Source organism: Colossoma macropomum, unplaced genomic scaffold, assembly GCF_904425465.1.
Source record: "Colossoma macropomum unplaced genomic scaffold, Colossoma_macropomum, whole genome shotgun sequence".
In the NCBI taxonomy this organism is placed as follows: domain Eukaryota; kingdom Metazoa; phylum Chordata; class Actinopteri; order Characiformes; family Serrasalmidae; genus Colossoma; species Colossoma macropomum.
The window spans coordinates 39,762,157-39,787,388 of NW_023494802.1; the positions used below are offsets into that span (position 1 = coordinate 39,762,157).

General features: G+C 42.1%; 1 protein-coding gene across 3 annotated transcripts in view; it reads left to right on the forward strand.

The window, feature by feature from the left end:
• The window catches only part of tut4 (terminal uridylyl transferase 4), a 38,360-nt gene extending 17,838 nt beyond the window's left edge, over positions 1–20,522 (forward strand). The window contains exons 11-30 of one of the 3 annotated variants that reach the window (XM_036591085.1): positions 202–375; positions 1,093–1,267; positions 2,431–2,996; positions 4,208–4,358; positions 6,284–6,370; positions 8,292–8,395; positions 8,705–8,762; positions 9,973–10,076; positions 10,214–10,303; positions 10,417–10,530; positions 12,175–12,252; positions 12,366–12,543; positions 13,322–13,369; positions 13,796–13,878; positions 14,457–14,572; positions 15,607–15,761; positions 16,153–16,256; positions 16,573–17,092; positions 18,738–18,890; positions 20,204–20,522. In XM_036591085.1, coding sequence (XP_036446978.1) covers positions 202–375; positions 1,093–1,267; positions 2,431–2,996; positions 4,208–4,358; positions 6,284–6,370; positions 8,292–8,395; positions 8,705–8,762; positions 9,973–10,076; positions 10,214–10,303; positions 10,417–10,530; positions 12,175–12,252; positions 12,366–12,543; positions 13,322–13,369; positions 13,796–13,878; positions 14,457–14,572; positions 15,607–15,761; positions 16,153–16,256; positions 16,573–17,092; positions 18,738–18,890; positions 20,204–20,283 — 3,138 coding nt within the window. In that variant the 3' untranslated portion in view covers positions 20,284–20,522. Of the gene's footprint in view, positions 1–201; positions 376–1,092; positions 1,268–2,430; positions 2,997–4,207; positions 4,359–6,283; positions 6,371–8,291; positions 8,396–8,704; positions 8,763–9,972; positions 10,077–10,213; positions 10,304–10,416; positions 10,531–12,174; positions 12,253–12,365; positions 12,544–13,321; positions 13,370–13,795; positions 13,879–14,456; positions 14,573–15,606; positions 15,762–16,152; positions 16,257–16,572; positions 17,093–18,734; positions 18,891–20,203 lie in introns of all 3 variants that reach the window. The other 2 variants (XM_036591084.1, XM_036591083.1) reach the window with 2 other exon arrangements.
• The last annotated feature ends 4,710 nt before the right edge of the window (positions 20,523–25,232 follow it).

Here is a 25,232-nt window from a genome sequence, read left to right on the forward strand (position 1 = left end):
AGAGGACATTAGGAGGGGGCAAATACTTTTTCACAGCGCTGTAAATATAGATATCATCACTATCATTTACACTGTTACTGTTATGCCACATTTCCTGTAATGTAAGACTGATTGCCCAAATCATTGAAGAACAAAAATGGTCTAATTTGGAATACAAGAGATTAGAAAAAAAAATCAGACGTTCTTTCTCTTAATGGTCAGATTGAGGGGTTTGACGTGAAGCGTGTGGACGAGTATCACCTGACCGGAGTGCAGGCCGAGGGGTACGTGGGCTGGGAGCACAGACCGGGCAGTGCCAACGACAGCCGTGACAACAAGAACAAACCGGAAGCCCAGAAGCCTGCGGAGAAGAAGAGCGAGAACGTGCAGGGCAAGGTGAGGATGGTGGTTCTCACTGAAGGGCAGCACAGCAGTGCGTGTTTTAGAGGCTTCCTTGCACTCAGCACACCTGATCTAACTAATGAGACAGTTAACCAGCTCTTCCTGTGGAGAACAGAGTGTGTTGGTTTTACTTTTGGATTCGAAGCACCTCCTGCAACTGGGCTTGTAACTCACTCACATTTAGCAGACTGAAGATTCTCCACAAGGGGGCGCCATTAGCACTAGTTTTTGACACTTCACAAGAGAAGTGCCTTGTTGTCTTTTTTATTTGTACACAATATGTTTATGTACAGAGGTTTGAAATCAGTAAACCAGTATGGTGGCAGGTGATTGTATAGAATGATTAATATACTAATAAGTAAAATTAATAAGTACATAAAATAAGGACATTTTAGACTTGTCAAATGAAAAACAGCTGTTGATGCTCCTGACTGCCTGAAGTTAAAATAAAATAAATACCCAGAATGCCCTTCAAAAGTGACAACTCTCGATAATTTGACTCTTATGAATAGACAATTACACCATTTGTTTATCCTTGAATAATATTTTATTTTAATATAAAAAACTGAAATTACCTATTTTTATGTAAGTTATTTTGTATACATTAAGTATGAATAGTGATTCTGATTTATTGAGCGGTAGTCTATATACATTTATATGTATTCTGCTTACGTTTAATGTATATATTCTATTGTGTGTGTGTGTGTGTAGACTCGTCTGGTGTTGGAGAAGTCTGAGGGTGTGTCTCTGGGGCAGCTGTGGTTGGAGCTGCTGCGCTTCTACACGCTGGAATTTGCTCTGGAGGATTTCATCATCAGCATCCGGCTGAAGCAGCTGCTGCCCAGAGACGCCAAGAACTGGCCGCGCCGACGCCTCGCCATCGAGGGTGAGAGACACTCGCACACACTACCTCTCTCACTCTCTCTGACTCGCACAGTCCAATACAAGGCTATGAAACATCTATTAAAATAGACTAAAATGGAGGCTCTTAGAGGTCGTTTGTAGCTGAATGAAATACTTAGATAACAGTATTAGGGATGGGTGAGATGGCAACAGTATGACTGGCACGGTTGAAGACATTTTTACGTATTATTATATATCAGTATTTCATTTTTCTGTGGTTTGGTCAGTTGTTCTTGGAACGGTCAAGAATGAACCAATAGTTTTAAACCTGTGGGCTGCAGCACTGTCATTTTTTAACTGTGGAACGTTTATTATGATTATTGTGGTAATTACTTATAATCAAAAGTAAAATAAAACGTAAAAATAAAATGTTGTGGGATTTTACAGTCAATAAGCCACATTCAGTTCAGTTCATATACATTTATATAGTGCTTTTTTGATATGGGTGATAAATGTTGTGGCCCATGAAAGCTTTTGTAGCAGATTGTGTGGGACTCAAGTGGCAAAAGGTATCACTGTTGTCAGAACAAAACCTTGTATCTCCAAAACGGTAACTTTGCAGGAGAAGGTAAAAAACATACTTTACTTTTAATGCAAGTCAGTGGAACCAGAACGTTTTCCAAGGAATTTTGGGATGTTTCTTCTGGTCCATTTATCATGAAATTTACACACAATGCAAACGGCAACAAGTATTTTCAAATTACGACAAAAGCTGAAAAACGAGTTACGAGGTTTTGTTTCCGACAGCAGTGATTTTATCTGAAAGACTATGAATACAGTCATTTACATACAGTGCTGCAATAAATCAGGTTAAACAGGACTAATTATGCTCTCTACATACAACTCAGTGTAGTTTGAGGCAAATGGTTGAAGATTTAAAGTGTGCAGTTTGCACTATGCTAATTGGTGGATTTTATTCTTCCCTCATAGCTGCACTGACTTGGGGAAAACTGTATAATTTAGATTTTTCATCACACTTCCGCATTATGTAATCATGTAATCTTCGTCTTGAACCCAAACCTGACCATGAGTTCTCACTGCAGAGCACAAAAATCTGAAGGAAAAGCTTTCCCCCAATATTGTATGTGAAGATCTCCCACAGGTGCGTGTTTTGAGGCCGACATTCTCTCCTTTGCTCTTTCTCAGACCCCTTTGCTCTGAAGAGGAACGTGGCGCGCAGCCTGAACAGTCAGATGGTGTTCGAGTACATTCAAGAGTGCTTCCGCATGGCCTACAGGTACTTCGCCTGCCCTCAGAGCCGCAACGGCCTCCGGGCGAAGAGAGCCAAGCACCGGGCCAAAGCCTCCAGACCCGGCCGCGCCAACCGCGTCCGCAGCCGGCCGGCCAAAGCCCACCGAGGCCAGAAAAAGAGAGGAGAGGAGCGGGACGGAGGGAGCAGCGCGGAGGAGGACGAGGAGAACGAGGAGGAGGATAACGAGGATGAAGAAGAGGAAGAGGAGGAGGATGAAGCCGGTGATGAAGAGCAGTGTGTGAGCAGCGGGGTAGCCAGGCTGCTCGTTACAGATGGGGCGCAGGACGGAGACGCGTCTCAGCAGCCCTCCTCTCCTTCACCCTCACCTCAGAACGGCCTGCTCCTGGACAGCGAGGATGAGGAGCAGGAGGAAGAGGGGCAGAAGGCTCCAGAAAACGAACGCATCGCCCCAGAGGACCTGCACTACGTGTTTGATAGGATGATTTTCACTGGAGGAAAGGTAACATTTTCAGCTGTCACCTATTTCATTGGTTTCTTTTTGGCTTGCTTACTTTTTACTGATTAAACAGCCCGTATCATACGGTTTTCTTGTATTTCAGTTTTTCCTAAGGTCCACTAGTCTTAATTTAACTTTACATGACCTAGTCACCTGTGACTGAAACATAACTAAAAGCATGTAATACCTCCAAGAGCATAAATAACAATTAATAACAAATAATAGCTGCGATTTGATTTGGCCTGGACTGGATAAGTTTCTGATAGGAACATTCACATACAGGCAGAAATTAGATTCATCTGACCAAATGACACCTTTCCAGTCATGAACAGTCCAGTTTTTGTGTCTCTTCGTCCACTGTAACCAGGCAGCTTTGTGCGCAGAAGTGAGCAAAGGCCTCTCACATGCTGCTCTGCTCCATATGTTCATGGTATGCGGTTCCCTGCAGAGAGTTCTTTCAGAAATTGGTTGTGAAGAACCTGCGTTGACTTTTTGAAGCGATTTTTATTCACAAGCCGTGAAACACGCTGTCCATAAGTTTAGTCTTTCAACGACAATTCTGATGAGAATTTCCTGTAGACGGGGATTTTTCGCTACTGCTGGTCGACCCGTATGACCGTACGCTTTGATACACCTACAGACTCAGCTACTTCCTTCACACCGTGGCCTTTGGCACGTCCAAATGTAATCACTCCTTTTTGCCAATCAGTAACATCTGCCTTGTGACCCATTTTCCACACATCAAACGAGACATTCACTGCGCTGTGCCACCTTTTCTCAATCTATGAATCATGTGGCACACCCCACAGGTAATCGTCGTTCTGCAGAAAGATCCTGTCTTTTTTACATTTTTACCATATTTGTTATTGATTGACATTGAAACAATCAGGAAAGACAAGTCCACAAGTATATGTGACTATATAACTGTAATCAGTTATTTCATTAAATTCTGAATAGAACTGCAAAATGACCGTAGTAGCTTCGGAAGTAGGGTTAATTATCTTCTGAGGCTTTATTAAGTGTAAGTTTAGTCAGTCAGGATGTCACCAAACCCTCCAGGACCTCCTTTGAGTTTCCTGCTCACGCAGATTGTCTGACATCATAGAAGAACCACAGAGTCATGATGATGTAATAATCTTGAAGCGTCTGTGAAACTTCTTTATGGAGTTGAGGTGTTAAATCTGTGCATATTTGTTGATGTTGTGTGTGATCAGCCCCCCACGGTGGTGTGCAGCATCTGTAAGCGGGACGGCCACCTGAAGGACGACTGCCCTGAGGACTTTAAGAAGATGGAGCTGGCTCCTCTGCCACCCATGACGGAGCGCTTCAGAGAAATACTGGACAACCTGTGCAGACTCTGCTACTGTAAGCATCTCTCACATCCATGAAAGACCCAAAGACGTCCTGAATGATGCTAAACTTTTGGGAAAGTAGTGAGATTTTATTTTCTAGTCTTTGCTGAGATGAGTTATTGGCACTGCTTAACATTGAAGACCCCTGTAAGAGTGTTCCTGAGGCCTTATTCACACTTTATATGGACATCGCTCTTGATTGATCTGATCACATGCGCACGGGTCAAATGACAAATGACTTAAATATGGCATTTTTCTGCAAATGTTAGTGCACAATTTCTATTTTTTTACATATTGGGGAACAAAATTTCAACACAATGTAAAATATACTTTACCTTTTGCACAGAAGATTTACTTGCACAACATACTTTATTTAATGTTTCCCCCCCAATATGTTAAATTCAGCAAATAAACAGTGATTGTGCATTAAAACGTGCAGAATTTTGTTCTCCGTTTGACTAGGGGCCCCCAAACTTTTGCATACGGCGGTCAGTTGTTGTTGACATCCCTTGGTATTGGTGAGAGTATCACCGTGTAAAGCACTAGAGATTAGATTCAAATTAACATATGAATCGTTTGAGGTTTTTTTGCCGTCACATCAGTATTTAAAATGATCAGCCGAGCTCCAGTACTTAGTCCTGTTCTCTTAGGATCAGATCACCCAGCAGGTATGTTCTGCCTTGTCTTAGCAGGGCCTTAGTAACATGACTGGCATCGTATCATTAAATTGTTTGTTGAGCTGAACTTCAGGTGAACATTAAACTTTCCTTTTATTGAAGTCAAGTTTAGAAGTGGGTGTTTGAGAAGTCATGGAGGAGGATAGTATTTGAAAAACTGGGGGAACCCGTCCTCCATGCTTCACATCGCTCCATCACTGAGCTAAATGTTGTTGTGGATCAGGGGTCATATTACAGAAACTTCTTAAGTCTGAAATCTTATATGTTTAATCACCAGGACAGCTTTAGTTAGGACTGACTTTAAGACAGACGCTATTACAGAACAACAGTTCTTAAGTTCGTAATCTTATCATTAACTCCATATAAGAAAACAGAATCACACAAACATCCTAACTAGACTAAACCTCCTAAATACAGTCCTAACTTTAGGATGAACCCCAGATCCATCTTAACTTCGGTTTTAACCGTCTGTTTCTATTGTTTTGTGCAGTGTCAGGCAGCACAGTTCACTATGACTGGAATAATGACGCTACATTTATCTACACTGAAAACGGTGCTTTGACTTCTGAATGTTTTTTCTAGCAGCGTTTTAAAAACGCCAGACGCTGCAGACTCGATCTCCACCGTCCCCTCTGATCACCTTCGTGTGTTAATGTTGATGATGAAATGTTACAGTGATGGTGGTGAATAATGAGGAGACGGAGCTGAACGTGTGTCTGTTTATTAGGAGGAGTAACGTTAGCGCGCTCGGCTAAAGCGTTTGGGAAATGGTGACTGAAACTGGGGAGGAAGTTAAAGGAATTCACCAAAACCACAACTTATTTATTCATATTATTTTAAAGGTGAAATGGTCTAGATTTCACCTCTGATAAACAGCAGGGGGCGCTCACACAGTAGTCTTAACTTCAAGTTTATTGTGCTTTAGATTTGCTTGGCCTTTTTTACACGGGTAACAGTAGCTAGCTGTCTGGCTGACTAGTTTGATTATTTTGATTACGTGTTTACGTTTCTGCTGTGAGCGTATGGACGGTTGCTAGGTAACAGACATGACAGTTGATTGTCGACTTCGATCGAGCAGGATAGGATAAGATGCTGCAAGATAAGATCCCTGAGTTGAGAAGATTTTCTTCTGTATTGTGAATTTTGGGAAAAATTTCATCTTGACCTGTCAGATCTTAACTTAAGACAAAAAGATAAGAAGTTTCTGTAATTTGGTCCCTGGTTTCCATTAATTGGAGGTATTCTTTGTGTTTGTGTGTAGATGAGCTGTCGCCGACTATTGGAGAGCAGCAGAAGAGGGAGCAGATCCTGGCCAGCCTGGAGCGCTTCATCAGGAAGGAGTATAACGGTACAAACGCACTGTTGTTAATGTTCCTGCTACTCGTCCTCTCAGACTGACTCATTTCACCAATCACTGTGGAGGTGGAGCTTCGTCTTTGTTTTAGTTGGCTCAGAAAGCAGCCGGTGTGTTTGATCAGGTGAAGTCAGTGACCAGCCGAGCATCCTGACAAGTTAAACACCATCGTTTTACATCAGAGCTGATGCTGCGGGGTGGGCAAAATTACAACAAAACATGTATCATGCTAACAAACCTCAGAAAAACTAAATGAGTTGGAACAGGATAAAAAAAGGATGAGTAGTGCCACATACAATACATATTTAAAAAAAAAGTTTATTTTTGTTTTTTATCTTTATTACATTCAGTATTTCTGTTACTACACTATACTAAATCAAGCAAACAGGGCTGACTGTGAATGAAACCTGCAGTTGGTCAGTGTTCTTTAAGCACTGATGTCCACGATGTGCTCACAAAAGCACATTTGGACATAATCTTTCACGATAAATATCTTATTGCAGTGTTTCCTTTAGATGTGTTTGTTAGACCCTTCGAAGCTACTGGCTTTGTGGTGTGCACTAAATCGTATTGACTCTGCACGTTTTGTTTTGAAGAAGCTCCGGATTTGTTTATTTATTTATTAATTTATATGAGAAATTGATATGCTCTCCATTTTATAGCCGGCCAAAAAAGTACTATGTAAGAAAGTTTGCAGTGCTGTGCAGTACTTTAAACACGTGAGGAAATTAGAATTAAAAAGCTGTTTATCTGGGCAGTCGGTGTTTGTTTGTTCAGGAGAAAACGCTGTTGTTAGAATATATACAAATGAAAACGAATACCATTTATCAGAGAATATATAGAGAGAACTGCTACTTAATAATCTTCCAGGTTTGTCAAACACTAGAGGGCGCTCCTGAGCGAATCCAAAATGAATGATTTTTCTATTTAGTTTTGCCAGAAAATCATGGTTTGTAAATGCTCTATCAATTTTATATAGAAAAACGCAGTAAAATTATGAACACCTAACAGCATAAAACATTTCACCACTGCTGTTATGTTATTTGGTGCTTTTGAACTCCAGTTACAGGAGTTTATAACAGGCCTCATGACATCAGTGAGAGCAAACCGGTTCACTCAGCAAAGGAGCTGATCACCAAACAGCCCTCAGTAGCAGTAACACTAATACGGTCAGCGCTCAGTAGTAGTAACACTAATACAGTCAGCGCTCAGTAGCAGTAACACTAATACGGTCAGCGCTCAGTAGCAGTAACACTAATACGGTCAGCACTCAGTAGCAGTAATTAATTTCAGTGAAATACATCCGTCTGCTTTCCACAGTTAAAGGAAGGTCCTGCAAAAATGACAAATATTTTAGCTCAATTCACCCCCAGTTCTGGCATTTTTGCAGTCAGGTTTTTTGATATGATGAAAGAAACAGGAAGTGGCAAGGCTAGTTTTACATCAAATAGATCTGCGTTTGATAAGAGGTTAGGAGAAATCTTTGATGGGTTTTCTCTGGGGAAGTTGGCTTCCTTAATAAAATGACACAAATGTAACACCATGTTTGAATGTCTAATCGCTTCCTGTTCAGGTGATTAACAACATATTCACCAAAACCACAACTTATTTATTCATATTATTTTAAAGGTGAAATGGTTTAGATTTGTATGTTTTAAAATAGCGAAATGTTCAGTGCGGTTTAAATACGTGTTTTTACATTTGAATTTAGTGCATCTTGACTTTTAAAAACATGTTGAGAATTTTATTTTTACTACACAAAAACAGCAGCCTGGCCTATTTAATTATAGGGGTCCTGCTGTGTTGCCCACCCCTAACTGATGTGATAACTGAGCCTTGTGATCCAGAAAGTGTAAACTAGGGCTGTGTTTATGTGAACGTATCCATCTGTATGTTTGTGTGTTTGTGTGCACAGATAAGGCCCAGTTGTGTCTGTTTGGCTCCTCCAAGAACGGCTTTGGTTTCCGTGACAGCGACCTGGACATCTGTATGACGTTGGAGGGTCACGACACGGCAGAGGTAGAATTACACACTGACTCTCGTTTAACGCTCAACACGAACGCTTCAGTCACTTTAATCTGCTTCTCTTTATTCATTCTCATCTCTCTCTCCCTCTCTCTCTCCCTCTCTCTCTCCCTCTCTCTCTCCCTCTCTCTCCCTCTCTCTCCCTCTCTCTCTCTCTCTCTCTCTCTCTCTCTCTCTGTCTCTCTCTCCCTCCCTGTCTCTCTCTCTCTCTCTCTCTCTCTCTCTCTCTCTCTCTCTCTCTCTCTCTCTCTGTGTGTGTGTGTATGTCTCTCTCTCTTAAATATTTCTCTTTTCTCTTCTCAGAAACTGAACTGCAAGGAGATCATTGAGGGTTTAGCCAAAGTCCTAAAGAAACACACAGGTAACTGTCTGCACTCATTCAGCATTTCCAACCCACCAGTACAGTGTAATACCTGCTTATTTCTCTTAATACCAATTCAGCTAAAATGCTCAGTCATCTTAGCTCACTGAGCTTTTCTGACAAGTAGCTGTTGAGTTTTACAGTCGAATAAATGTACACCAAGTTCTGACAATGTAAACCGTCTTCAGGCTGTTTGTGAAACTTTAGAAACTTTTTTCTTTTTGGCTGCCTGGTGTCACTGAGTCACGCTTGTTAAAAGTAGCATCTTCACTGATAGTAAAAAGGCACTTTGGTTTGGATTTGTTTTGAAGGTTTCAGTGCGTTAAATCCCTAAATATCAACTCTGTATAACAAAACCTTGCAATGACTGAACCTTATATTATAATTATAGCTTTTACTGTGTTTGAAATCCAGTCTCTCTCTCTCTCTCTCTCTCTCTCTTTTAACACAGAGGTCACTAAAACTACTATCAGTCATTAGTACTATGTAATTTAGACTACTGCGCTACAATGTGGTCAAATGCAGCAAAGAAACATTTGATGAAACTGCAAATAAGGCAGAAAGAGTTATGTTACAATGTCTGTATAGAACCAGCATAAATAAAATGCATCAGAAACTTGAATGGTTATGGGTAGAAGACAGGCGGAAGATGATCCTCGCTCGACTCATTAAAAATACTTATGAACAAAAATATCCAGCAGATCTTTATGATCAGCATGTAAAAAGTACAGAAATTAATACAAGATATACAACACAAAATTAGTGTAGATGATTACCAGAATAGAGTCGGCTAAGGTCTTTGTGAGATATACCACGATTTTTTTTCTTTCAGCGTGTTTTTTTTGCCCCCATTTTCAGTCGTCTTTCTACTGTTGTTGAAGGTTTTAAACTGTCCTACTGTGTTATTTTCTGCTTTTCATGTGTTTTTTTTTCTCTGTTTCTTTTTGTTTTTCTTTTGTTTTTTACTTGTGTTTTGTATGACTTGTTTCATTGATTGTTATTGCACTATTTTATAATATATAATGTGTCTGCTGGACCCCAGGAAGTGTAGCAGCTAATGGGGATCCTAAAAACAGACAAAAGAAGAGTTTCAGACAACGGGTTGGATACAAAAGCCATAAATGCTGTTAATCTTCAACAAATTAGTAAATGGTCCAAGCCCTACATGTGTAACTGACCATCTCTGACTGCTGTGTTTGGGTGTGCTCAGGTCTGAGGAACATCTTGCCTATAACGACCGCTAAAGTGCCTATCGTGAAGTTTGAACACAAGCAGAGCGGCCTGGAGGGGGACATCAGCCTCTACAACACGCTGGTCAGCCTCTCATCAGTATCTTCACTCTTTCTGTCTCTCTGTCTGCCTTATATCTGTGTGTTAGTACACGACTGTTCAAACGTCTGAAATCACCCCCAGACTGCACTCCTGTAACTCTCTCTTTGTTCTGTTCTCAGGCGCAGCACAACACGCGCATGCTGGCCACCTACGCAGCGCTGGACCCGCGGGTGCAGTATCTGGGTTACACCATGAAAGTCTTCGCAAAGGTAGCAGGAACAACCCCCTCACAGAACGTCTGCCCACATAGTTATATAAGGAACATAAATAAGTGTCTTATTTTAACCGGATTGTAGTAACTGTGTGTGTGTGTGTTGTGCAGCGCTGTGACATTGGAGATGCGTCGAGGGGAAGTCTGTCATCCTACGCCTACATCCTCATGGTGCTGTATTTCCTGCAGCAGAGAGAGCCCCCCGTTATCCCCGTCCTACAGGAGGTACGTATACATACCTTTACACAGTCATGTTTCCTCTGTCTAACAGTGTATGAACGAGAGAGGTCATATTTGTTTTAATAGCTAAATAAAAAAGTAAAGTTGTGGTTCTGTGGTGATGGAAGTACCCAAAGTTGGTTCCACATCCCTGTCTGACTGCACACAGAAGAAAACTTGGAACGCCCACCAACGCCAGAGCGTTCTTTAGCTTGTTTATAACCCTGATCTTTCCCTTCTGTCAAATTTACACCATCTGAAGCAATTTTCCAGGTCAAAAGCTTGACTGAAAGTGACTGATGGCTGCAACAAGTCAGTCTTTAGCCGTTTGAGCAAGCTCTGAAGTGATCAGAGGCCCTCCGATATTTTTTAAGCATTTGATTTTTACATCTCCAAGCGTTTGAGACTTGTAGTGTGAGACGTTCAGCCATGTAACTCTACAAGTGATTCAAGCAGCAGCCGATGAGAGGAGAAGAGATGTGACGAGACGGGTGATGGGCTCTGAGATTTTGAGTGCGTTTTGGACACTTTTGCCTTATCTCTTCTGCACGACCTCACAACAAAATAACAAGAAATTCTGATGTCTAATGTTCTCCGTTTTCGAAATCTGTTAAGATTTTAAAAGCCGTGTAGTGTACGGCCAACTTAAACGTGCTGCTGCAGTGATGCCAGATGAGAACCCAGAACATCTGGGGACAACCATGAGATATGGGGTGCTAAATGTGTGTGGGGGGGCGTAGACTTACTGGTAGCAGAACAAACCGAGAGTAAAATTTTAAACCAATCCAATGCCTCGTGAAAGTGGATCTGAAAGTAGGGGTCTGTTGTTAGCCAAGGATTGTAACATAGGTTAGCATGGCTGAAAAGTCCCCCCCAAAAAACCCATTAAGCATGTAGATGAGTGTTGCACATCACATTCAGTAAAATTAAACATAACCTCTTGCAACGGCAAGTTTCAGTCTAGTTACACAAAACCTCGCATTAGCTTTAGAGCGTTTTGCTGTGCAAGCAGTAAAAGTTGACAGTGGATTACCAGTTTTCTGTCATTCACATTTGTGATGGTACAGCTGGAGTAAAAGTGATGTGGATAAATTGGCAGCTGTGTTTGAGAAAAGATGAACTCCTGGATTTGTGTTAGAACTGGACGATGTGCCGTCACAGCCTTTAAAAAGCGAGCAACGAGGCCACCCGTTATCCACAACAAACAACACGTGTACATCTAAACCACTGAGCAGCAATGTGAACTTCATCCACAGCTACTCCAGCAAAGCTGCTGACTGCAGAAATCTGTCTGAAGCTACTTTCTTGTCTTTCTCTGTGCTGTGACCTGCGTACGCAGCAGGCATTTGAAAACAAGCTCGCTGTTATTGGCTGTGCTCTGGACGTTAAAAGACCACGGACAATGTGGATTTGGGGGGGTTTTAGAGGGGCCGTGCTCGTTAGCAACAGATTTCAAGTATGTTCATTGCAATATCACATCTGCCTCCACGAGACCACCAAATAACACTGATGAAGAACTCCCACTTAAAAAATACTTGAAATGCATAATGTGGAGTGATAGATCTCTCTCTCTCTCTCTCTCTCTCTCTCTCTCTCTCTCTCTCTCTCTCTCTCTCTCTCTGTATGTTTGGTGTGGTGGCTGTTCTGCAGATCTATGATGGGAACTCCATGCCCCAGAGGATGGTGGACGGCTGGAACGCGTTCTTCTTTGATGATCTGGACGAGCTGGTGAGTGAGTTTGGGTGGTATCGATGGTCACATTGGCTGGTTACAGCAGTGAATGCACTGAACCTCCCGAAGCCGTGAGCCGCTGATCGTTGTTTTTCACGCGTGTTGTTCAGCGGCGACGTTTGCCGGAGTTCCAGCAGAACCGGGAGACGGTGGGGGAGCTGTGGCTCGGCCTGCTGCGCTTCTACACCGAGGAGTTCGACTTCAAGGAGCACGTCATCTCCATCCGTCAGCGCAAGCGCCTCACCACCTTCGAGAAGCAGTGGACCTCCAAGTGCATCGCCATCGAAGGTACACCTCACTGACCCCTTTTGAAAACGAAGTCTAGTGGACTCCAGTGTACATCTTACTGAGTTTTAAATGCCAAATCTAGAACTACACCTCACTAACCGTCGGTATATAAGCTCGTGCTGCACCTCACTGGCCACTTCCAGACACTAATGCTGGTGAGGGTTTGACTCTCTGGTCATTTCTGAAAGCCAAGTCTATGGGTGCACCTCAGTGACCGCTTCTAAACACTAACACTGCTGGAGATGCCTCTCTCTGGCAAATTAGGGGTGCACCTCACTGACCACTGACATGCTAATGTTATGGGTACAATTCACTTACTACTTTTAAATGCTAATGCTAGTTAAGGTCTATATGATCTGATCAGTGCTAAATGCTCAGGCTGGGGTATAACTCAGTAGCCACTTCAAAAAGCTGAAGCTGGTGGAGGTTCACTTCGCTGACCAGTTCTAGACGCTAAAGCTACGTTTATCTTAAAAGAATTAAACTTGACTGTCTATTCTCTCATTCTGGGTCCAGTTTAATGCAGCCCTGGCAAAATGCTGGAGAAATAGTTTGTCTGTTTTTCCTCCATCTATGTGGAGAGGTGTGAACTGTTTTCAGAGCAGAGGGCTTCTCACCCTTCTCTCCTCTCACCCTTCATTGCTCACTAGCAGCTCAACGGTCACACAGAGGGACAACATTGTTGTAGTTCATCTGATAAGAGTTACAAGAAGTCAGATTTGTGTTGTTCCCACACCAGGTTCTGTTTCGCTAACTCAGTTCATGTTTCTTTCTGTAGATCCCTTTGACTTGAACCACAACCTGGGTGCTGGAGTCTCTCGCAAAAGTAAGTTTCTTCTGTTCTCTTTGAGTGTCCTGCTACCACAGAGACACACGTAGGTGAACGATAAAGTAAAAAACAAGATTAAGGATTAAAACAAAATTCACGTATTTCATAACTTGTATTGTAGAGTGATTTCTGTGTGATTTACTTTGTACTTTGTTTTATGCACATTGCTTTAGAAGTAGAGTTTTAATGCTGTGTTAGAAGCTGTTGTATAAAAGGCAGATCAACTGCTGTCCTAAATATTGTAATTAAGTCATAAACCAGGCTTAAAAGAAGCGTTTTCTGTTGATTAACTTAATGTTTGAACGTAAGTGTTTGGGGTGACCAGCAGCTGTTGGTGTTGCAGTGAAAATGATATGTAATTAGTTCAGAAATACCAGCGTAATCTTCACATGGTGTAATTTGCCGTAACTCTCTCTCTTTCAGTGACTAATTTCATCATGAAGGCGTTCATTAATGGGAGGAAGCTGTTTGGCACGCCGTTCTACCCTCAGCCAGGGATGGAAGCAGTGAGTCACGCCATCGCAAATATTTCCCCCAAACTCACCTCTCTTATACATTATCCTGTTTAGTCCCAAATTTTCCCCAGCTACGCTAGTCCATGGGCAGCCCTGTGACTGACTTTGATAAAATGTTTTGAATAAGTTAGTGAAAATGTGCGTTTTGTTGTCTGAAAAGAATTGATAAATATTATGATAGATATTACTTATATAACGATGTAAACGCTGAATGTAGTCTTTATTGGGTCATTGTGTTCTAGCATGTCTAAAAACGAAAAGAAAAAATCAAACTATGTGGAATTTTGATGGTTTATCAGTTGTCAGTTGCAAGTGGGAGCCATTGTTTTACGCTACATGTGTGTCTCATGTGAGCTTGATAAAAATGTGGTAATATAATCTTAGCAAAATGTAGCTGTATTGTAGTTTGTTGAGCTTCAGTGCGAACGTTCTATCAATCAAGTGCAGACTTAAAATAAATGGATCTGATTTTGTGACCAATTACCAGCCACATACACAACTTCTCTCTCTCTCTCTCTCTCTCTCTCTCTCTCTCTCTCTCTCTCTCTCTCTCTCTCTCTCTCTCTCAGGAGTACTTCTTTGACTCCAAGGTTCTGACGGACGGTGAGTTGGCTCCGAATGACCGCTGCTGTCGGATCTGTGGAAAGATCGGTCACTACATGAAGGACTGCCCAAAGAGGCGCAGGTGATGCACTATAACACACACTTCCCTACAAGTCTATAAACCTCACCTTGTGTGTAGGACTAAACGTTTAATCGCTTTTATATCAAAATCATAATTCGGCCCTTTTCATATTAGGTATGAACTGTGAGTTCCGCCGTTTTTGGAGCTCTCACAGTTGAGCTATGCATTATATCTTCAATAATACTGTTATTTCGATGGTTTACAAAACCTGAGGCAAAGTGGATTTCCATCTTCATAGGTGAGCAGGCAAGTCAACATTTATACAAGTGTGATTATGTTTAAATGCCATTTTATATTGCATTTATAAATAGCATATATATAGCAGTTGTACAGGATTGTTTGATATAAAGGAAGCTGCAGTTGTTGGTTGTGTCTCAGCTCAGCTGTCTTTGTGGAGAGGTGTGAATAGTTTACTCAGCTGGGGGGTGACTCACCCCCCCGCCTTTACTCAGCACTCATTGCTCAGTAGCAGCTCAACGCAGTGTCAAATTTCACACAGAGAGAAACAAACGTGTCCTAATTAGTCTGATAAGAGTTAGAACAAAAAGTTTGGATTATATAAATTGAAAATGTTCCGATTTAATGAGCGGAATGACCTCTAAGGGGCCTGCAGAAAGAGGCCATTTCATATCGCAAGAGCGGTTTGAGTTATAGAGTTCGCTACATTAGTCAATGTTGTCTTAACTATTTTTAAGTTGTTTAAAAACAATTTAACCTCATGATCTGACAGCCTGGCACACAACATTTGTGGTCCAGCCTGAAGCCCCTGAAGAAGAGAATGTGCTGGTTTTCTGAGGGGGGGAGAAAGCCCAGAGCAGAATTTGTAGAAGATAATGGCATCAAAATTGCAGTTGTAATATTGATAAGAAAACTCTAAATTACACTTTGTCTGCTTGTCTTCCTGCTTTGATTTATCATTGGATTTCTTCCTGCTTTCTCTTCAGTGTGAGTTTGTGGGAACTTTCCATCCTTTGATGAGCTGTAATTGTATCACCTGTCCAAGTAGTAACGGCTAAGCTCTTGTGTGCGTGCAGGATGAAGAAGAAAGAGAACGATAAGGATGAAGATGTTCGGGAGGAGGACAGAGAGCCCAGAGAGAGGCGCTGTTTCCAGTGTGGAGATATGGGTCACGTCCGCAGAGACTGTCCCGACTACAGACACCTCCGCCAGAGAGGAGCGCCTGCACCAGGTACATACACACATGCTCACGTTGAGGGATTAATGTAGAGCAAGAGCTCTGCTACCTGACCGGAGTATGATGAGGGTCAGACAAAGTATCAAGTTTCAGGCCAGATTCAAGGTGTTTTTTTATTTTTTTTCAGGTAGAAATTTTCTGTTTGCCATGGACGAACTAAAAATGAAATAAAAAGCTAAAACGGGAAATTTAATTTGAAATAAAAATTCCAGATGAGTCAGAGACTCATTGGGACTTCAGAGTGGACTTCAGAGTAAATGACGCTTGTCATGTACAGTATAGCTTGAGATGTACTCAGAACAGTAATGAATGCTGAATGCTGAAAGGGGGCATTCGTGAGTCAACCAGGTGAACTTTGAATGACCACAGATCTCTCTTGTTCCAGTTCCTCAGATGGTTCGCACCATGGTGAGCTCTCAGGCCATCCCTATTCCTCAGAGTGGGGTGTCCCAGGACCGGCCCGGCAGGACCAGGCAGCCCTCCGAATGTGTAAGAACCGAAACTTCCCCATGTTCATGAAATGTTAGAGTAGATGTGCAGATCTGTGATCAGTTTTAGAGATTAGCACCTATGGAAATTGTGGTAGTACCAAGTACAGGTTCTCCAGAAAGTAGGAATTAAGGCTCAACCAATATGAAAGGCTGTATTTTTATCAGTGATATATTTGAAAAAAAAAATTGTGATGTTCTATTTCACATACATAAGCACTTCTGCAATCATTTGTTCTAAAACCAATTAGAAAATTCTCAGTGCTAGAAATGTTTTCTGTTTTTGTTTCTTACATTCTTTTTCTCTCTCCTTCCAGTCTGATACTCGTCAGACCCCTCCGTACTCCCCCCAGCCGTCTTCGTTCACTCAGTCCTCTGTGTCTCCTCAGTCGTCTCAGAGCGCCAAGCCTTCTTCCTCCGGCTCCTCTTCCTCCGCTACTCCGTCCAAACCCCCGCAGCCCCTCCCTCCTCCTCAGCAGCAGGTGCAGCTCTCAGTCTTTGGTTTCCCCACCTCACACCCAGGCCAGTACCACCCTGCCCTGGGTTTGCTGCAGCCCCATGCTCAGCCCGGCCCCACCCCGCTGGCCCCCGGTTCCTGGCCCCTGCATGGTGCCTCCCCAGGGGTCCCCATGCGCAAGGGCAAAGGGAACGGAGGGGCAGGGCAGCAGGCCGTTGGCACCGCCACTGTTAACTTAAATGACCCCAGCATCATCTTCGCCCAGCCAGCGGGGCGGGGGGGCAGCGTCGGGGGGCCAGCCCGGGACGGGGGGCACCACTGGCACAATCATCACCTCAACCCGGGGGCTCTGGTGGCTAACGGCACGGTGGGGAAAGCAGGTACACAAACACATACACAAATATGGGGGAGCACTGTGAGAGAGAGTGATGGCCTTTTTAACTATTTCAGTTTATTTTTTTTACCAATAGTATTTAACCAAAAACAAAATCAGGAGGTTTAACATTTTATTGGGTGCATCTGAGTTTGGCTAACATTTTATCTTACGCTGATAAACAATCAGAAATTTTTGAGAGTAAAACTCATCAAAGTCTAGTCTCTCCATTGCGTGTGTGTGTGTGTGTGTGTGTGTGTGTGTGTGTGTGTGTGTGTGTGTGTGTGTGTGTTGAGAGTGTAGGTGTACTGTATATTCAGGTGAGTGTCACAGAAAAAGGTTGTGGAGGGTCAAAACATCTGTTACACTAAGCTTGTTCTGCATGGGGGGGTTTACACTGGACACCCTTTCTCATCACTAAAACATTACCCAGCTCTGTTGTGGTGAACTGGTGTGTTGGTCAGCCAACTCTTTTCTCTTTTCTCGCCGTCTCTCTGGCGTTTGTCATCTTTTAACTTTTATATTGTTCTAAAATAACTTTTACTCATAGATTGGTTGTTAGCAAAACAAAAAAAAATGGTTTTTATATCTGTCTTGACAAAGTATAACTTCATAACACTTTGTCATTAAAATAAATACAAATAAGCATAAACACAATCAAAAGTAACAAAAAATGTGTTTTCAGTAAAGTTGTTGGTTAGAAAAACACAGGTTTGGTTCCTGACTTCTCGCTGCTCTCCAGCTACACTATATTGCCAAAAGTTTTCACTTTTGGGGGGGTGTTTTTCAGGAGTTGGGCTCGGCCCCTTAGTTCCGGTGAAAGGAACTCTTAATGCTTCAGCACCAAGAGATTTTGGACAATTTCATGCTCCCAACTTTGTGGGAACATTTTGGGGAGTTTGGCCTCTTCCTGTTCCAACATGACTGCACACCAGTGCACAAAGCAGCTCCATAAAGACATGGATGAGCGAGTTCGGTGTGGAAGAACTTGACTGGCCTGCACAGAGTCCTGACCTCAACCTGACAGAACACCTTTGGGATGAATTAGAGCGGAGACTGCGAGCCAGGCCTTCTCGTCCAACATCAGTGTCTGACCTCACAAATGCGCTTCTGGAAGAATGGTCAAAAATTCCCATGAACACATTCCCAAACCTTGTGGAAAGCCTTCCCAGAAGAGCTGAAGCTGTTATAGCTGCAAAGGGTGGGCCGACATCATATTAGACCCTATGGATGAAGAATGGGATGTCACTCAAGTTCATATGCGTGTGAAGGCAGGCGAGCAAATACTTTTGGCAGTACAGTGTATCACATGGATTTTATTCCATCACCTGATTACATTTAATGAAGGACTGATTAGATAAACTAGGCATTAGATGGTATTTATTAATACTGAACTTCCTCCAGGACAGATCTGGAAACACATTCATGCACAATCAAATCACAACAGCTTATTTATTTGTGTTTAATGTCTGATGTTCGCAATTAAACATGAAACATGCAAATTCAGTATTTAAAGACAGATTCATGCTGTGTTTGTCTCACTGGAGAGGCGTGGGTGATGATTCTTGTAGGTTTATTAATTTTTTTAAAGACACTGTACTGAAGTTATTAAATTCTTATGTTTTTCTGTCTGTCTGCGCGTCTCTCAGAAGCAGGTTTCCAGGCTGCGTTTGGCGGAGTAGCTCAGCCGTCTCGCTCGTGGGAGCACAGCAGCGGTGCTGGTTCGTACTCTCTCTCGCCCTCCTGGCCGTACCGCATGCCCCAGACCTACCTTCAGCAGCCCGGCAAGCCCTTCATCTCACAGGGTACGACTGAGGGACGGGGTTGTATGTCTGTGCGCCTGGCATCATGTGCTTAAGAGAAACAAGGGTCTTTACAAAGAATAATACTATTATTGTTTATTAGTATTATTAATTTGGGGCTGTGAAATGATTAAAGTAATTAATCCTGATTAATCACATTATTCTGTGTAGTTACTTGGGATTGATGACGTTTGTCTTTGACCCTAAAGCACTTAAAGCAGGGGGCAGATTGAAAAATGCAGAGGAAATATTGTTTTATTTAGGCACATCTTGGTCAGTGTTTGCCATTCCTCTGTAGCCACAAAGGACAACTACTATCACTAGTAATAATACTATTAATAATAGCAGTGATAGTAGTATAAATACAGTGTTTAATAAATCCTACTGAACGCACGTGAAGTTATTGGAGGCCAGTTGAATCCGTCGTCTCAATGGATTGGTTTGATAACTCCTTTGATTTCTTAATTTCTTACTAAGGCAGATTTAACTGTGTCAAAATTACAATAATAGCAAAGTTGTTCGTAGCCAGATTATTCAGTGTGCAGCATTCATGCTGCTTCAGTTTTAGTTTGAATGGTCATAAGCTGATTTTATATAGCTTATGTTGGGTAACCAGCCCCAGTGACTGGTGGGTAAAGCAAAGCTTCCTGTCAGATGTCAATATTAATCGACAATGTAATCCACAGGAAATCAATAATGGGGATTTTAATGATAAATTGTTAGTCTGTGACGGACTGTATGCATTTGGTGATTTGAGACCCCGGCCCTAAAGCATACATACATGAACATACAATCACATGACTGTAGGGTGAATATGACCATCACCAGCGTCCAGTGAGGGCAACTGTGGCTGCATGTTCCAACTCCTCTACCACTGTAGCCTCTCGCTCTCATACCACCGTGTTGAGTGGAGCTGGAGCTATTATGCTTTTGCTAGTTTGCAGATTGTTTGTTTATCCATAGGTCAATTGCGAGCACTGTCCAGTGCGGTCTAATGAAGGTATTGTCCCGTGATATTAGTGATATGGCCGCATCAGTGCTGTGTGTGTTGCTTGTAAATGACGCGTCAGATTCGATGTACTTCAGTGATAAACAAATTCAAGGCACTCCAGTGGCTGGAAATAACCTGTCAATGCATCTATCAGAGAAACCATTCATTTAGAAACTGTAATTGAACAAGAGGGTTACAGTCACAGTCTTAGCAACAGTGTGTGAGAAGGGGCCACGGATGGTCAAACAAGGAAAATATGTTAATGAATTTTTTACTTATCTTGCTACTTTATGACCGATGTATAATTTTCTGTATTTTCTTGCAGGTGCAGTGGCAAACCAACACTTTCCCCTGCTTCCGCCTGGCCGGCACGTCAATCTTAGTTACGTTCAGCAGAAAAAATGAGTTCTGACACTTTCTTTTTGATCCAACGCCCAAGGTCCTTATTGAAAGAAGAAGAAGAAAGAAAGAAAGAAAGAAAAAAGAAAAAGGAATCAGTCTAACTTTGCATCATTTGGTCTCAAGACTTTTTAAAATGAATTTTATCATTTTTTGTACAGTTTTTACGTTATATTTTTTGTCTCATCACATTGATTTGTGATAAGAAATGTCAAATATTTTAATACCCCCATTTTTGGAGGGGTCCAAAAAAAAAAAGTGTTTTTATTTGTTGTGTAAAGCAAGGATTTAAAGCGATCCTCTTTATTTTTATTGGTGTATTCATATTTTGCTTGCATAAGGACAAAGGCTTTGGATAGGAATTTGTTTTAAGAAAAACAGCATACCACCCCATAATCATGTAGTGCCAAAAAAAACCCACCCTACTCTCTCCCTCTCTTCAGTAAACAAGAAAAAAAAACATACAAAAGCATAAAAAAATCAAGAAAAGACCAAAAATGAAAAAAACTAAAAAAAAATAAAGAAAAAGCAAACCAAACACGCTGATGTTGTGGTTGTTTTTGTCAAGCTTATGTATGTGTTTTTCTTTTGTTGTGTGTGGTTAATATATATATATATATTTTTTTTTTTCCTTTGAATGGAACTACACATGGTCATAGCACTATTGATAGTAGCATACAAGTTTGGAGGCCATGACTGTTGTCCACATGTACTAACCTTTGTTTCAACATTAATTGTGTGAAGTGCTGTACTGGAGTTTGTTTTTTTTGTCAATTTATATTTGTTTCCACCTTGATTTAATTTCAGTGACAACAAAGAACAAATTCTGTCATCCCAGCTCTTTGCATCTTGGATGTCCTGCAACCATTGATGATGAATTGTTTGTGCACCTAGAAAAGTTACTGCGATATTTGCACTCAGAATGCATATGAGGCAAGTTTGTGAATCAGAATGTCAGAGTATTGTTTGAAATGGAACCTCCTTCATTTTATCTTTTCCTCTCCTCACTTACGGACTAACTAGATCAGTCCACTCTTATCTGCAGAGTGCAGGTGTGGTTTCAGGTTTTCATTCCAACAAAGCAGGAGCTCCCTTGGGGTGTGTTTCCTCAAAGCGTTGTTGAACTACCATAGTTAATGATGAGAGTGTGTCCTTCTGGAAACTCTCAATCCACTCCTGAACTTAATTAGAGATGGGACCGATCCGACCTTATATCGGTATCGGGACCGATATTGACGTAATTCACTCATCGGGTACTGTACAGACTGTGCCGATCCACTTACCGAGTCATAGTCCAGTCCACAGCTTGCGTTGGACCATGAACCCACCATAACATAACGTTAACAGGTCACCGATCCAGATGATTACCGTGATCCCACGGCAACAGTCTGTAACTCAGTGAGCAAATACGTTAGCTGTTGGTTTGACTAAAATGCTGTTTGTTTGGTGATATTTTAATCTGGAAACGCCAAAAAAACAAGACGGCTACTTGTGTGTAAAGAGAAGTTGCTCAACTTCATTATACTCGATGACCAACCGCTATCTGTAGTGGAAAATGTGGGATTTCAGCCTGTTGGAGAACTTAGAGCCCAGATATAATCTGCCTCCCAGAAAATACATTTCATTTCTGCTATACCTGAACTGTACAACCGAGTGTCATCACAGTTGTCGGTGCAGTTAGATGCTAAAGCCATGGGCTTCACAGCTGATATTTGGATCTCAGATGTGAGCCCAGTGTGTCTCTCAAGTCTCATTGTAAACTGGGTGAACTCGGAAACATAAGAACTACATAGTGCGGTGCGTCAGGTGAAAAAGTGCCGGGGGTCTCACACCAGCAGTTCAGTTGCAGCCTCCGTTACAGATATGCTTAGTGATTGAAAGATTGAACACAATACCAACAATAATAATATTAATATTAAAGTGAAAAGAGCTCTTGTATCACAGTCTGTATCTGTATCAGCAGTTGTGTCTCGGAATTACATCAGAACAAAAAAATGTGGATCGGTCCATCACTAAACTAAATGATAAGTTCTGGGAGCCTCCAGTAGCAATCTCTGGGTTAACACTTCTGAAACTGGAAAACACTTCTTTGTTGATCTCAAAAAGACTTTCTGTGGTGTCCCTCAGGTGTCTAGTTCAAGTCCATTTTTGTTTTCCTTCCTTCCCAACTCTTAAGGTTCTGTAAATGTGGGGTTCGCTTTCATGGACTTGCTACTGATACACAATTGTGTTCACTGCATGGTTGGCTATATCAGCCTCATGCATCGCTAACAGGTTCCTACAAATTAATTGCACAACCGTGCAAATAGACAAACATTGGCAGTAGAGTGTCATACTGAGGAGGTCAGTGACTTTGTGTGGCACTGTCACAGAATTCTACCTTTCTAACAAGTTTGCTCATCTAGGAGCAACAGCCGCCTAGTCAGGATGCATTAGGTCACGTAAGCGGACAGTAGTGGGACCACGAGTCTTCAGTTACACTCACTGAGGAGTTCCAAACTGCCTCTGGAAGCAGCTGCGAGAACTGTTAGCTAGAACATCATGGGTTGGTTTTCCATGCCGGCAGAGAAGCAGCACACAAGCCTTAGATCACAATGAAATGAGTCATCCGGAGGGGCGAAAGCACGTCGCCACTGGACTTTCCCGGAATGGAGTTGTGTTCTCTGGAGTGATGAATCACGTCTCACGATTTGGCAGTCCTGTGACGGCCTGGCGACCTGTCCAGGGTGTTTCCTGCCTTGCACCCAATGACCGCTGGGATATGCTCCAGCAACCCCCACAACCAGAAGGATGAGCAACTTAGATAAGGTGTGTTTGTGATTTGGCTGTCTGACAGATCTGGGTTTGGTGGATGCAGGTTGCAGAGGTCGTGGAAAATTTTGACTGGCTTTCAGAGATCCCTGATCTCAACCCCCATTTGACACTTGAACTGGAATGCTGACTGTGTTATTCTCCAACTCTCCAGACCTTAACAACCATGGTGTATTACAGGCTTTTGCACGGTTTTATCAGATATAATAATTTCTGTCCAATCACTGTATATGCTGTCATTGTTTTTTTTTATTTATTTTTTGTTTTTTTTTGGAAGAGTTCTAAAAAGTTTTATTTGTAATGTTAAATGAATATTGCTATTCGTATTTGTATTTTCTAATTTCATCCACACAAGTGTTAAGAAATTTGTTGCAGAAAGAATAGCAAACTGCAGTAACAAAGCCAGGTAATATGGAGCCCCTAAGGGGCCGTGGTTTAAAAGTTTGACATTGCGTTCCCTCACAAATGTTTTTCATTATTGCAAAAGCTGTGCCTTTCTCAGACATGAAGCAGCTCATTGAATTTTATGTTGATCTTGGATTGAAATATAAAGACATTGTGTTGCTTCTCAAAATCAAACAAGATTCTGCTGTTAGTGACTCAGACTGAAACTGAGATCGAGTGTCCTCGTACAGTAAAAGCTACATTACAGACACTGCAGAGAACAACTGCTGAATAAACTCAGCACAGACTGGCCAAACTGGGAAAACAGCTTTTAATGTTAAATACACTACAAACAAAGCTCTAATGTAGGCAATGTCGTTGGGCACCTCTGGTCCTATGTTTGCTTGCTGTCTGATATTATATTTTGGGGAATTATTATAGGGAATGCATATATTTTGCGAGGGTATGCAATGTCATTAATTTTTTATTATTTTTTTTTTTGTACTGTAATGTAAGGCTATTTTTGAAGCAAGTATATTTTAATTCAAGTTCTCCAGGAAAAGAACAGAAGCACTTCAACAAATCTTTACAGAGACTTAACTCAATCCAGGTAGCAAGCAAATATTGGTCCGCTGACTTAATAAGGTCGGCCCCCCGCTGACTGTTTGCCACTGCTGGTCCTCCGTGGGACCACCCAAATTACTGTCCTTGATACAGGCTCTAACTAATTTCTAATCCCCTCAAACAGATTTTAAACACAGAGACTTTTATTTTGGAAAATAAACTGAGACAAATATTACAAACAACTGGGAGAAAAAAAATAATAACTAGGCCTGATTTGAAATGGTTTTATAAAAATGATGTCGCTCACACTGAGCTGGATTAAAATTATTTACCAAATTAATTTACAAAGTATAACTAAAGAAAGGAAGGAAGGAAAAATAAGGAAATTGGACTGTGAGTGGAAAATGAGTGATGATAATTAGGATTTTGTCTAAAACTCTGCTCAGTGGGCCGCCCGGAAAACGCTGAGCAGAATGCCAGTGGACCACCAGCTTTGCTATCAGTGGGCCAACAGTGGCCCACTATCCTCCCGCTATCAGGGAAGCAGTAGGCAAGATGAAAGTTGATCACTGTAGGGTAGACGACTCTGGGCTGTTGGCTGAGTGCTGCTTATTAAGGCGAGTGTGTGTGTGAGGATGACTGTAATAGGACAGCATGTATCCACACATCAAGATACCGAAGTAACCTCTCGGAGCACTGTCAGGGTTCTTCCAAGAACCTTTCAGTCGGTGGTTCTTTAAGGAACGGCTTTTGTAAATTAGGTCAGAGTGTCTGGTGGAACAGCCCGCGGCGCGCATGGGCGCTGCGGCGTGTTTAGCTCTCTGAATCGGCCGCTGTGTGTTCGAACGAGCCACAACACGAGAAACGTTCATAGTCGTGCTGAGCTGATTAACATCGGTTATAAATGTCACATCGACATTACAATTCACTTCTGATAACATCCAGCAACAGAACAACAGCCCCGGCTCCACTGGACTAACTGGGTCGAGGAGGCGGCGCAGATATGAGGCGCCAAACATGACAAAAGACGTGCGAGGAAACGAGAATGAGGCTTTAGGACGCGAGAGAGGTTGAAACTGAGAGGTGTTGAACTTCACATTGAGGAGGAGCTGGTTCATGTTAAGCACTGTCAGCCTGCGCCAGTGTTTGCTATCAATATGAGGATGCAAAAGATTCAACTCAGTGTAATGATGCAC